Here is a 13,671-nt window from a genome sequence, read left to right on the forward strand (position 1 = left end):
TACTGGACCAAAGAACAAAGATTGGAGAGTTGAGCATTCTGGATACATAATGAGCTGGACAAACCGTTTGAGTTCTGTTCTGGTTGGTGATCCTGCACTACACCATCAAGCATCCGATCGGTATATGCAATGGTATACAGAAGCATATGAGGATCACCTACGATTGACTAGTTATGTTCCACAGCCACAGCCACAGCCGCAGCAACAGCCACAGCCACAGCCACAGCCGATCATACACCCATACCAGCTGCCAACTTCCTTTCCACACCAGTACCCGTACACACAACCAAACCCTGAGCCTGGACCATCATTCTTCATTCAGTTGTTCCCTGACTCACACTCACTACACATGCCTCCCTACCAGGGATATTATCGACCTTTTATGTCACAGCATGTAGACACAGCTGCACAATCATCAAACCGCTAGCTATATCAGTGGGTGGCTGAAACAGAGACATCTCAATGGGTAAATGACTTGTTCTTTGACCCTCAGCTACAAGTGCAGCAATCCCAGCCTCAACCTCCTACAGTTAACGAGCAGGCACCACAGCATAGTCAGCAATCGCCTCAAATTGTGCCTGGTCGGTCATCTGTGGATTCGAGACTAAGACGTCGCAGTCCATCTCCATGCTCGGGGTCTAGAAGGTCTGTTGACTCGATCCAAAGTGTCGCTAGAGGGATTGGTCATAGTAATGCTGTTAATTTTCCTCAGGTGCAAGCACCAATGGCTGCGGTTGATAATGATAGTGAGGACGACAATGAAGATGACAGCGATGGTAATAGTGTAGTTAATATGAGTGTATTTAATATTAGTCTATTTATTATTGTTAATGAATCCTAATACTTGATTAGTGTATTTATTCTTGTGGTTGTTCATGTCATGCAGCTGCGGCGGAAGATATAGATGGGGTGGAAGGTGCGAGAAGTTTCTACACTACTGATGTACAAAGTAAGGGGTATAACTTGAGGATTGACCCAATACGTAGGAGCGCAAGTAGATATACCCCTTCCACAATAAAAAAAGCAGTAAAAAAATGTACTAAATTTGTGAAAAAGACATTTAGCAAGTAATCTTTATATTTATTGTTCACCTATTGTTGTAAGATTGCTATTGTGGTAAGATTGCTATGGTAGTTTTTGTTTAATTTAATTCATAATGTAGTACATAATCCAATACAATAAGTAAATAAATGCCAAAAATCCTAAGAATTATGAGCACCACCACTAGCACTTGACCCTGGACGCTGAGGGCATCTACTTCGACTGTGACCTTGGCCTCCACAAAGCCTGCAATGCCTAGGACCACGCATATCACGCATATCCATTTCATTCAAGAAACGAGTTATTTTGGGACGTCCTTTGGATACTCGCTTTAAGTGCGGATTAGGTATATGCCTTGGTCCTTGATACACAGGCCATGTTGCTGGATTCCCTAATGGCTTAAACCTTGCTCTATACACCTTCTTTATCTCTTCCATCCTATATACGTCATGAACATATTGTTGCCAATCAAGTCGTTGGTTCGCACAACACGCAAAGACATGACGACAAGGAATTCGATATGTCTGAAACTCACCACAATCACAATGTCGTTGACGGAGATTCACCGCATACTCTAAACCACTGGGCATCTCGCGCACCTCAAAGACCTCATTCTGCCTATCAAACAAGTTAACTTGGATGTTTCCCGCTGCTTGCTAATTTGATTGAAGTTTGTTGATTGCATATTCAGAGAATACATGTCCCGCATTCGTTCGAGCCTCAGCCTCAGCCTTCTTCCTAGTGAACAACTCATTTAACCTATAAAAAGTTGCCTTGACAAGTGATGTAATTGGAAGATTTCGCGCCCCCTTTAATACCCCATTGATGCACTCGACTAGGTTTGTGGTCATATGACCCCAGCGATATCCATTATCGAACGCCAAAGCATATTGCTGACGTGGGATCCGATCGAGCCACTGAGTGTAAGCCTCACCACGCTCACGTAATCTTGCATACTGCACATTAAATTCACGCACAGTCCTACAATAACCTGTAAAAAGAAAAAAAAAGAAAAAAAAATAAGTATCACCACATAACACTAACATCATTATTTAACTATAATTTACGTACCCATATTTACAATCAACTTTTGTAAATACGGTGCCTTGAAATTCCTTAAGAAGTTGGATGCTATGTGCCTAACACAAAACATGCGGATAGCTCTCGGAGGCTCCCATGATCCATTACTACGTGCTATTGCTGAGGTAATAGAGTCGTGTCGATCAGAGATAAGCCCAATACCATCCCGCGTCACCACATGTGTGCGCAAATGAGTAAGAAAAAAGTGCCATGCATCAGAAGTCTCACCCTCAACAACGGCAAATGCAAGAGGCACAATATTGCCATTGCCATCCTGAGAAACTGCAACTAAGAGAGCTCCTTTGTATTTGCCATACAGATGTGTGCCATCTATTTGGACGATTGGTTTGCAGCTCCTAAATGCTCTAATGTAAGGGTAAAAGCTCCAAAACACTCGTGTCAGTATCCTAATATCCTGGACCACCTCATCCCCTAGGTAAGCTGGTGCAGTTTCGATCTCAACTACAGCTGATGGATCTTTCTGTACCATTGCTTCAAACCACGACGGTAAAGCTTCATAAGAAGCTTCCCAACCACAAAAAATATTCGCAATTGCCTTTTTCTTGGCCAGCCATGCTTTGCGGTAACTTATCGTATAATTGAATTTCGATTGTACTTCAGCAATCACAGATTTCACCTTTAAAGATGGATCAACTTCAACCAATGGCTTTATAACCTCTGCAATCATGTCTGAGTTTATCTTGGCATGATCTTGAGAGATTGTTGTCCTGGAGCATGTGTGACTACCATTGTACCGCCTTATAACCTAACAAAACTTTCTCTTAATAAGACTAGCCCTGATAAGCCAATCGCAATTTGTTCCATAGTGTACACACTTAGCATAAAATGTGGTTGGCTCAGATCCACACACTCGATAATCCACACCCCGACGAATGGTATAATCTTTAATTGCTGCAATCACAGTTTCTCTAGAACTAAACTCCATGCCGATGACAAATTCACCATCCGTAACAACAACAGGATCTACAACAGCCATAACAAGAAATAAGTCTTACTGTTACTAATAATGGTAACAATAATAAATTAATAATAATAATAACAACAAATAATCGTAATAACAAATAATAACTATAATAGTAATGCGTGATATAATAAAGGCTAATAATAATTATTATAATACTAATCACAATAAAAATAGAAGACTACTTACCTGCATTGACAAACTCAGGAAATTCTGGTGCATTCATAGCATCTAGATCCAAAGCATGCATAAAAGAAGGCTCTCTAGATAGATGTTGGCTCATTAGTGCATTTGTCACATCTGCAACGTCAGGCTCAACTATGATATCATCTTCGTCGACATCTTCAACTGGACCAACAATATGATAAGTGCCCTCGAATTCCTCTTCACTTTCAGTGTTATAAACCGTCCAGTCGATGTTAGGTTCGGGTAAATTAACCTCAACTAATTCTTCGAACTCAACATATAACTCGATAACTGACACTTGTGCCCGTGTTTGTTGGTAGATCGAAAACATCACTTGCATACTTGTATCGTCAACCACATACATTATTTGAAATTGAATAAAACCCCCAAATACTAACACAGGTTGTCTATAAAAAATATTTGTGATTCTCTTTAATATTTGATTATCAACACACTGACAAAGTATACGCTTAAATTCCTCGTATGTTATTCCAAAAGGAATAACAAGATCATATGGATTTTCACATACAAAACTCACACCTTCAGATGTTTGTGAAAAAATTTGACCATTATAATATATTTTCAAACTAACACTTTCTTCCATTTTTCTTCTCTTACTCTCTCAACGAAATAAACCACACTCACACTCAACAAATTCGTTCTTCTTTTTATAATACTCGATGTATATTTTTTTAATAAAAAAAACAATACGCCCCTGCATAATGTCATTCCGCCCCATGCGTTCTGGTAATACGCCGTTCTTGTATTGTCAATACGCCCCCTTGTATTATATTTTTAATATTAAACTAATACAATCTGCCCCCTTGTATTGTGAGTTTAATATTAAATTTATACAATCCGCCCCCTTGTATTGCTTTTTAAAATTTTTAAAAAAGCAATACGCCTCCCTTCTACTGTCTTCTTTTATTTTTTTAAAAATATTTGGTTAAAGCAATTCGCCCCCTGCAAATTATCAGCCCTCATAAACATGCAAAACACCACTACATCCAATAATAAAGTATTACACCAAATCTTAACCAATATTAAAAAAAATGATCCGCTGGTCCAAGCTATTTATATCATCAAAATATTTTAATACATTAACTTAATCGTTGGTTTCTTTTGAGTTTTCATAGGTCTGAACCTAAATTGTGATTATCCAATGGGTTTAACGTTTAGCTGCTGTAAATCGTGGAAATTATATGGGTTTCATTCTTTTGGATTCGAAACCCAAGAATATCCCACGATTTATACATGTGTAGCCTATCACAATTTCTGACACGTCTATAGTTTTGTGTTGCACCTAAATCGTGATGCTTTTACGTATTTTACACCTATTCGTTATTAATCGTTTTCAGCACATAAGTTGTGGTATTTTTAGTGTTCTTACTTCTTACACATAATATTTTAAAACTTAATGAGAATCCACGATTTATACAATAGATGAGAGGATGAAATTATAATGAGTTAAATTTTAGAACAATCTGATATATTTATAATTCATTTCGATTAAATATATAAATTATCCGATGATAATGATAAATTCATAGTTGGTATATATGGAAATTGGAAACCTGGTTTTATGAATTTTTTTTAAATTAGGAATAGAGAATTAGCTTTCAAAACCATATCTGATACTATACTCTTAACATAAGTACACGTGTATTATTATCTTTCTTGATAATTAAGTGCTTGATGGATTTCTCAACGTATGATACACACACACTTACATGTATGTCTACTAGAAGGGGGAAATTATGGAGTTGTCATTTTTCTCTTTTTTTTCTTTTTTCACTTTTCTTTTACAGAAAAGGAAGTTAAGATATAAAAGATTAAATGCATCAATCTATGTTTAGATTAAAGAGGAAAGAAGAAAGTTTTGTATAATGGGTTCCGTGTAGTTATATATATATTTCATATGAGTAATCTTAGATAATCAATAATTTTTTAAACAACATGAATAATCACTAATTAAATTAAAATATATTATATCTTTAAATTATCTATTTAAATTTTAATATTAGAATAATTATCCGCACATCTAGTGAAATGAACATCCAATATATCCGTTATTCACATTATTTAATATTTTTATTATTTATTTATATTTTTTCATTTTATATTTGTGTACGTAGTACTATTACTATTATTTGAAAAAAAAACTCCTATATACACTACAATATTTTAAATTTATGGCCACGATTTTGAGAAGGAGTGACTATAGAAGCTATAGTCACGGCTAAAACCGTGACTATAAATAGACGATGGTCACAGTAAAAAAAACATGGTCTAAAGTGTCAGAATTTGAACATTACAACCGTGATCATAAAAACCGTGACCATAGATCTATGGCCATGAGAAAATAGGCCACGACAAAAAAACCGTGATCATAGACCTATGGTCGCCCTTTTCACTAGCTATGACTGTGACCATAGACTTTTTTTTGGTTATGATACTTTCTCTTGATGTCATTATTAAGTTTCCTCTCTCCCGCTTCCTTTTTCATAAAATACTATAAGAAAAAGAGTTATAGAATATCATTAAAATTTATTATTTTTTATTATTATTATTTATTATTATTTTTAGTCATTAATTTAATTTTTTAAAATTTAATAACATAATTTAGTTCATATTTTTAAGCATCAAAAAATATTATTGGTATATTAAAATTAACCACTAATGTATTTGTATATAAATATATATATGATTTAATTTATTTTTAATGTGTATTTATATTCTAACATGTATTTTCTATTAATAACTAACTTTGGTAAATAATTTTAGTGTATACATAATATAATTGTTTAAATATTAATAACTAACTAATAACAAAAAATAATAAATTCTAATAATTCTCTCGCATTTCTCATTTTATAATACTAAATTGCTAAAATTTCTAACGTTGCATTAACTAAGAAGACTCTAGTTTAAAAAAAAAAAAAAACTTGTACAACTGAAGACTTAGTTAAAAATGCTCAAACCATAAAGATTTGATTAAAAGTTGTGGTAGTATGACACTCTTTGGCATAAAAAGTATTAGTGTATGTACTTTCATTAACACGTATAATAATGCATGATGATTACGATGATCTATGATAATGAATTAATGATTAATGATAGTATTATTATATTCACTTATCTACGAATAATAATGTGCATTCACGAAAAGATTACAAGTTAAGCTGAAATTAATTTTGAATTCATTGGTGCAATTTGGAGCAGAGACATGGCCCGGGAATCAAAGTTGGTGGTTTCGTGTTTGGATTCCATGAAGCAATCAGGTTTAGGTTGGTGGAATCCCACCATACGAGAGGGATGAAATGAATTCAAGCACTTAGCAAAATAATAAATGTAAGACAAATACAATTTGCTATATGGTGGGGCTAAAGGAACCCATGCCACACTCTACATCTCTTTTTCTAATCTAAATTCTAACACTATATCTCTATATTCTTATTTCATATATATAACTTAAGTATTATATATGATTAAGATACATATAATAAAATGAGTTTCTATGGTTTTTTTTTGTTCTATTGTATTTCTCAGTCCAATAAACAGAAGACTGATTAATAATTTTGTTACCAACTAATGAATTATTACATATATAAAATAAGATTTAAATTTCGACATTTATTTAAACGAATAAGTGAATTGATCATTCGACTAACTCAAATTAGTTAATTGAGTTTCCATGATTGATTTTTTAAATTTATTATGATTATTATTATCTCCAATAATGATACACATATCTATTATTGAGAATCCGTTGTCAACTACACTAGCTAGTGGCCAGTGTTCAATCTTCAACCTTCTTCAGCTTTCTTAATTAATATTTTGTTCAGAATCTAAAAATCAATACCAACACATGTTATGCTGCATATTATATGGTTAAGTTTGCATCTCTTATAAAAGTATTTATCCTAAACATTTAAATTAATAAAAAGAATAACATAAATAATTATATCTTTATTAACATTATTTTTTATATTTTAAAATTTAGTTAAATTTTCCAGCGAATAACAGAAATCATATTCATATTCTTCCACCCAATAAAGGTATATATATATAGATTGCTGGCTTGTATCCATCCGTCGCAAGTCAAATCATTGTTGACAATTAGAAGGGATCTCATTTTTGTTTTCGTACAGTTATTTAAAGTTGTGGAACCTGCAGAGTATATATATATAGATGAAAACTCAGTTGCAGTCGACTTTACGTGAAGTTGATAATAAAACTGTTAGATAATTTAACTGATTTGACTAAATTTTTATCAAACGGTTCTCAAATATTAATTTAATTTTACGTGAAGTTGACTATACCTGAATTTTTACCGTAAAATATATATATATATATATATTAGTAGTACTACTTGCACTTGTCATTCTTTTTATGGTAGGCGATTTTGGTTTGGATTTTATTTCTGAGTTTTACATTCCATTTAATAATTAATAAGAGAGCATATTATTATTGAGATAATATCTTACTGTTACAGATATTGTGCTCAAATATTCATTGTTGTGGATTCAAATTCTTTTCTACGTTTACATTTAGAGAATATAAAGTTCATGTGTCTGAAAAACTCTAAGCATTTATATATAACAAAAGTTACCTAAATTTGATAGGTTTTGGAGATTGAATTTATTATTGAACTCGTAAAATTAAAAGTTCAAAAATTTGAAAATTCAATCAAAATTAGATATATTAAAATAATGTATTCATAAAATAATATTTTGTTAAATTGAACTAATTCAACGACTAGTTTATTTTTTACTTATTCGCTTGTAATTAATTTTTTTATTATGAATAAATTAGTCTAATAATTAATTTTGAATTAATACAAACTAATTCATTATAGTTTTGAGAACCATAACTTATCTATTTTAAATAAAATTTAAAGGAATATAGATTTTTTCAAATTTTTCTCTCATGAGATATTGGAAAGTATAAGTGTGAAACATATAAGAGATAATATTATTATTAATGCAATAGAAAATCGAATAATTAATAATGTTGTCTAGTGGAAGCTAAGTGGCTATGACAAAATCGAAACAGTAATTAAATATAATCTGTTTACCAATAATTTGCATATCAACTTACATATAAAAGGGCAAAGCATAATATTGGAAGTCCATATATATATAAAAAAGTTAAAAACTTTACATTATGCTAACTTTTGGACTGCTAATTTGTATGGACATACAATACCGCAATTAAGCAGGTGCATGTGTCGGTGCTAGGGAGCCAATGGCTTAAGTGTACAATGTCCATCCGAATACCAGGGATAATAAACATCTCATCCTAAAAATTTAAGTTAATTTTGGAGTTCACCAAGGATCGAACCCTTGACTTTTTGGATCTAGAATTCTAATACTATATCATGAACCCACTCATTCCAAAAATATAACCTGACAGGACAATATAACACTAATGATCATATCTCTAATACTTCCTAAACTTCCATTGTACACATTGTACGCTTAGATCATTGGCTCTCTATACTTTTCCTTGAATAAAACCTTTATTTTTCGATAATCTTTGTATATGCTTAAAAGAATATATTAAATTGAAATATCTTCTATAATATATATCCCAACTTTTTTTAATTATTATTAACTTCATTTAATTTGTTGTAACGATCGATCACTATGCATATTTCCAATTGTCAATAAATAAATAAAATTATGCATATGCACGTTTTATTTTTCTCTTTCTTTTAATTTATTCTTCAATTTTAGTAACGTTGATTTGTTGTCTTATTACTAAAATAAAGGAAATAAAGTTATATTTATTCATATCAAAACGGATCGGGATCATGTCTTAGAATCTTAGGTAAATGGTTCTGAAGAATCGCATACTATGCTCAATAAGTGTATATGCTTCCTTTAATTAATTAGCTTCTATTGTTTAATTTCGTGATTAATTAAGATTTATTATCTAAGTGTGCTTACTGCCTAGGAAGGTTCTTAATCATCACAGTTACGTCACCTCGACCACGTAAACGTTAAAATCTGAAAAGTTAACCATTACTATATAATTACTGAGAAAGTATAGGGAGTCATTATTTTTATTAAAATTTAGTCTATATTTAATTATAATCCTATATTATTATATGTTATCTCACATTATTAAAAATATTAATGATAACTAATTAATGATTACATATCACAAATTCTATTGACTTTTTAACACTCCTCATAAGTACTCGCTCGAACAAATATTCTTCCTGAAAAATTATCAAGAGGAAGAAAAGGTTAGAAAACTAACTATTTTTAACTAAAATACATTAATTAATTTTTTTTAAAAAAATATTCTATTTATTTTAAATTTAAATTTCAAATAATAAATCTTTAATTCTAAATTTAAAATTATAAACTCTAAATCTTAAGTCCTCTAAAAAAATAAAAAGTAAAAAACTAACTATTACTATTTAGAATTAAAAAAGGCTATATATACTTTCTCAATTCTGAAACTGTTAATCTGAAACAATGTTGACTCTTTTTCTTCTTAATTTTGGAGGTACGCGTTTTATGTATTTTAGTGATGCTCGTCTTGTTCAAACTTTTACATTCATAAATTAATTTAAAAATACTAAATAAAAAAAAGGTAAAGACAACCATCACCAAAGAATGGAGGAAATATCTATAATACCGGTTTAAATTTTTTTCTTAAAATTTATCTTCCGTAGCTCTCTAAATAATTATTTCATATATTGTTATATTAAATATGATTTCTTTATTCCTTATACAAAATTATCAATTTATCTTTTTTTTATTAAAATTAATTATTCATTAGTTAACATATTATTTAAGTATTAGTTTTACTAGTATATAGAAAGGTGAAGACTTGAATACAATTGTATCATTGTAAAATTAGTAATTGAGAATCATTAAATAATGATTTAATCAAATTTATTAAATCATATAATAATTCTTATATACTAACTTTACATGAAAGTAACTGAAAAACAGAAAATCAAAAGACACCTATATTCAATAAAAAGTAATCAAACTACAATGCCTCCTAATTATTAATTGAGTTAATATATCTTATTTTAATTTATCCATAATTTACAAACAAAACTACTTATATTTAACACACTTAACTTACATTATACACACGTACACTTCAGGATTGGATTTTTATTTTATTTTTTTTTCTCTCAATCAATCTTCTCATTATTTTTCACTATATAAAATCTTCTTTTTCGTATTTTTTCTAGGTTCTATTTAGAGAGAATTAGACAAATATCCACTTAACAAGACTTAAGAGGATCTATTATTTTAAAGTTCAAGATGTACTATATATATATATATATATATATATATATATATATATATATATATATATATATATATATATATTATCGTTATATCAGATGAGATTCGTGATAAAAAAAAAAGAGATAAATAACATGTGAGTTATGATTTATTAGCAATATGCACTAATTTAAATATGGGTTTATTGGATATGGCCACTAATTTAACAAAATGTAAGCATGATGCATGGAAGCCCATTTATTAGTGGTGGATTTGTGTATTGCATATGACTGGTAGCTGTTGACAAATGCTCCTATTAAACTAATCATAACAATAATTCAATCCAATCAAAAAAGGAAAAAGTAGTTCAATATTTTTACACACAAAAAAGGAAAACACTATTTTTAGTAGGTGCAGTTTTACCTTCAGAGGTAGAGTTTTTCAGAGAGAATGATGCAAGCCAATGCAGTAACAATGACCATTCGCAATGGATTAAAGTTACAATAACTGGGCCTGGTCCCGGGCCCGGGCCCATGGCCTTACTAACTATCCCTTGTATATAGTAATTGGACCCCTGATGTTATTATTCTCCGAAATAAAAAAACACTTCTTAAATGGACCTTTATATTGTAACTTGGGCTAGGCCAATGTGGCCTGTTTTCAAGCCCAATTGAGCGATCAACAAAAAACAAAAAAGGTAACTTACGGTATAGGCGGGAGCATAGTAGCTAGAAGTAGAGATGGCAAAACGGGTCGAATCCGTCAGGCCGATCCGCTAAACCCGCTAAAAAAAGTGGGTCAGACCAGAATTTAAAGTCCACCAAATAAAAAAATCCGCCAAACCCGCACCGCTAAATTGGCGGATTTTGGTGGGTCAGTCCGCTGGGCCGAAGATTTTTTTTATTAAATAAAAGAGTGATTACTATTATAAAATTAATAATTATAGAATTTTTAAATATTTTTTATTTTTGTTTTTATTCTTCTTTTAGTTATTAACTTTATTTATTTTATTTACCGATTTCGTATATATGCTCAAATGATGTGATTTATTTTTAAAAATAAAGATAATTTTATTGACAAATATTATTTTGAACAATTTTATTGAAGTTAAAATTTTTAAAAAATAGTAAAAAAATTATATTATAATTTGATTATTTTTTATTTATATTTAATTTTTAAATTATTATTTTTTTTGTTAATTTTAATGAATTTTTAAAAAAAAAAAAGAGTCAAGTGGGCTAACCCGCCGACCCTCCAATTCGCTATAAAGCGGGACGAACTAGCATTTTGAACCCATTTTAGTTAGCAGGGCGGGTCGATCCGTCCCGTTTATGGGACGGACCTAGGCAGGACGGGACGAATTGGGATGGACCGACCCATTTTACCACCCCTAGCTAGAAGCTTAGAATCTCGATTTAACTTTTAAAATTTTTCGATATTACAATTTTAAATGAGTCTATTAATTTTATAAAATTTATATTAAATTTGATGATTTTATAATTTAAATCTTATTAAAATTTTACGTTTTACGTTTTTAACTTACTTTTTCGATTTTTCGTGAGTACAGGAGGAAAGAGCCTGATGTTCCAACCGAGAGAGCACCATTATGATTCAATTATAAGTTTATAACTATAGTAATAGTTGCGTTATATTAGTATATAAAAATGTAAGTTATGTACTATGTGTGCATACAAAAATATTACGTAAATAAAAAAAATCAGTGACTGTTTTGTTCATGAATTTTTAATATTTATTTTATATTTTAATATATATTTTATATAATTAATTAGTTTATTTGCTAATATTTAATATGTATATAACATAGTTGAATAATAAAATAAACAACAATATTATATGTATATTAAAAATCAACCAGTCACTTATATAAAATATATATCGAAATATAAAATATACATTAAAATAAATTAAAAAATATATATATTTATACGCATTATAATTTGATCATATTATGTTTTATTTATATAAATAAAAAATAATTAAGACGAAAATAATTACTCGAAAACAAGGCTGTGCCATGATCTCCAAAAATACCCGGGAAGTCATCTTTGGCCTTACTTTCCTGAAAGAAAATATAATTTTTATTTTTACTTTAAAACAAAAAATAGATATAGATACATATAAACGAACACTTGTGTGCACATACATCAAAGATATAAAATCAATGCAATTAAGTAACGGTTAACAATTCAAATTCAAATTTCTAATAATACCTTTTTGATTTGGTTAGATTATCTACCTTTCAAGGTAAAAAGCGAAAAGAACGAGAAATATAGAGGCAATCACTAATATTAATTAAATAAACATTGCGGCAGATCCAAATTGAACCGCCCACAAGAAGCAGATATGACTTTGCGTTTCTCAACCATCATCGAAATATAATGAATTGTGATGAACTTAGCTTTAAACTTTATGTTTGTCTATACTTGCTAGAACTCGCTCAGAAAAGAAATAACGACGTCTTCTTGGCTCTTGAATTGATCACTAATATTAATCAATTAAATGAAGTTAGCTTTGAATTTATATTATTCTCATTGTTTGGTCTTTTTTTTTATATATTTATGTTTTTTCATCGGTATTTAAACCTAAAACTATTGATTATGACACTTTTACAATGGGTAATTGGAGATTAATGGGCTAGATTCGTTAAGTTGGCCCAATCGTTTAGGGAGGGAAGCCTTCGAATGGGTTCGCACCTTTGGGGCCTCCGTCTGACTTGTGAGCGTGAGTGAATGGGGGGTGGTACATGAAAAGACACTCCGATACCTAAGTCAGCAAGGGTGTGAGCAGGTTTAGAGAGTATTGAGACTTAGAGATACTTGAGGGGTGTCAGTGTATTTATAATGGGGAACCAATAACCACCGTTGAAGTAGTTCCACCTTTTAAAGTGGATTACCGTCCCTTTATCTTAGGGAAGTTGAGATATGGCTCCTGGAAGTAGGTTGAGAGATTTTAGGGGCAATTATTTTAGTATTATCTGCTATCTAATCCTTGTTTCCGACTTCCTTAAGGCAAGTCGTGGCGAGAACCGACTTCTCAGGGGAAGGTCGACGTAATGTGAGGCTCATCCTTGTGGGTTGGGCCTTTCGTTTGGACCTGGGCCCT

General features: G+C 30.8%; 1 protein-coding gene across 1 annotated transcript; it reads right to left on the bottom strand.

The window, feature by feature from the left end:
• Window positions 1–1,202: 1,202 nt before the first annotated feature.
• Window positions 1,203–2,809, bottom strand: LOC112704994 (uncharacterized). The gene is made up of 3 exons (XM_025755856.1): window positions 2,113–2,809; window positions 1,740–2,032; window positions 1,203–1,697 (listed from the first exon to the last, which is right to left on the bottom strand). Exons 1-3 carry the CDS (start codon window positions 2,807–2,809, stop codon window positions 1,203–1,205), a joined length of 1,485 nt encoding a protein of 494 aa, XP_025611641.1.
• Between the last annotated feature and the right edge of the window lie 10,862 nt (window positions 2,810–13,671).

This window comes from Arachis hypogaea, chromosome 8, assembly GCF_003086295.3.
Source record: "Arachis hypogaea cultivar Tifrunner chromosome 8, arahy.Tifrunner.gnm2.J5K5, whole genome shotgun sequence".
Classification (NCBI taxonomy): domain Eukaryota; kingdom Viridiplantae; phylum Streptophyta; class Magnoliopsida; order Fabales; family Fabaceae; genus Arachis; species Arachis hypogaea.

What these genes read in the sequence shown, in the direction of transcription:
- LOC112704994 (XM_025755856.1), bottom strand. Translation starts at nt 2,809, where the DNA reads ATGATTGCAGAGGTTATAAAGCCATTGGTTGAAGTTGATCCATCTTTA. An exon ending in AAAGTTGATTGTAAATATGG is followed by an intron (nt 2,033 to 2,112) that starts GTACGTAAATTA and finishes TTCTTTTTACAG; the next exon opens with GTTATTGTAGGACTGTGCGT. An exon ending in CTCGAACGAATGCGGGACAT is followed by an intron (nt 1,698 to 1,739) that starts GTATTCTCTGAA and finishes CAATCAAATTAG; the next exon opens with CAAGCAGCGGGAAACATCCA.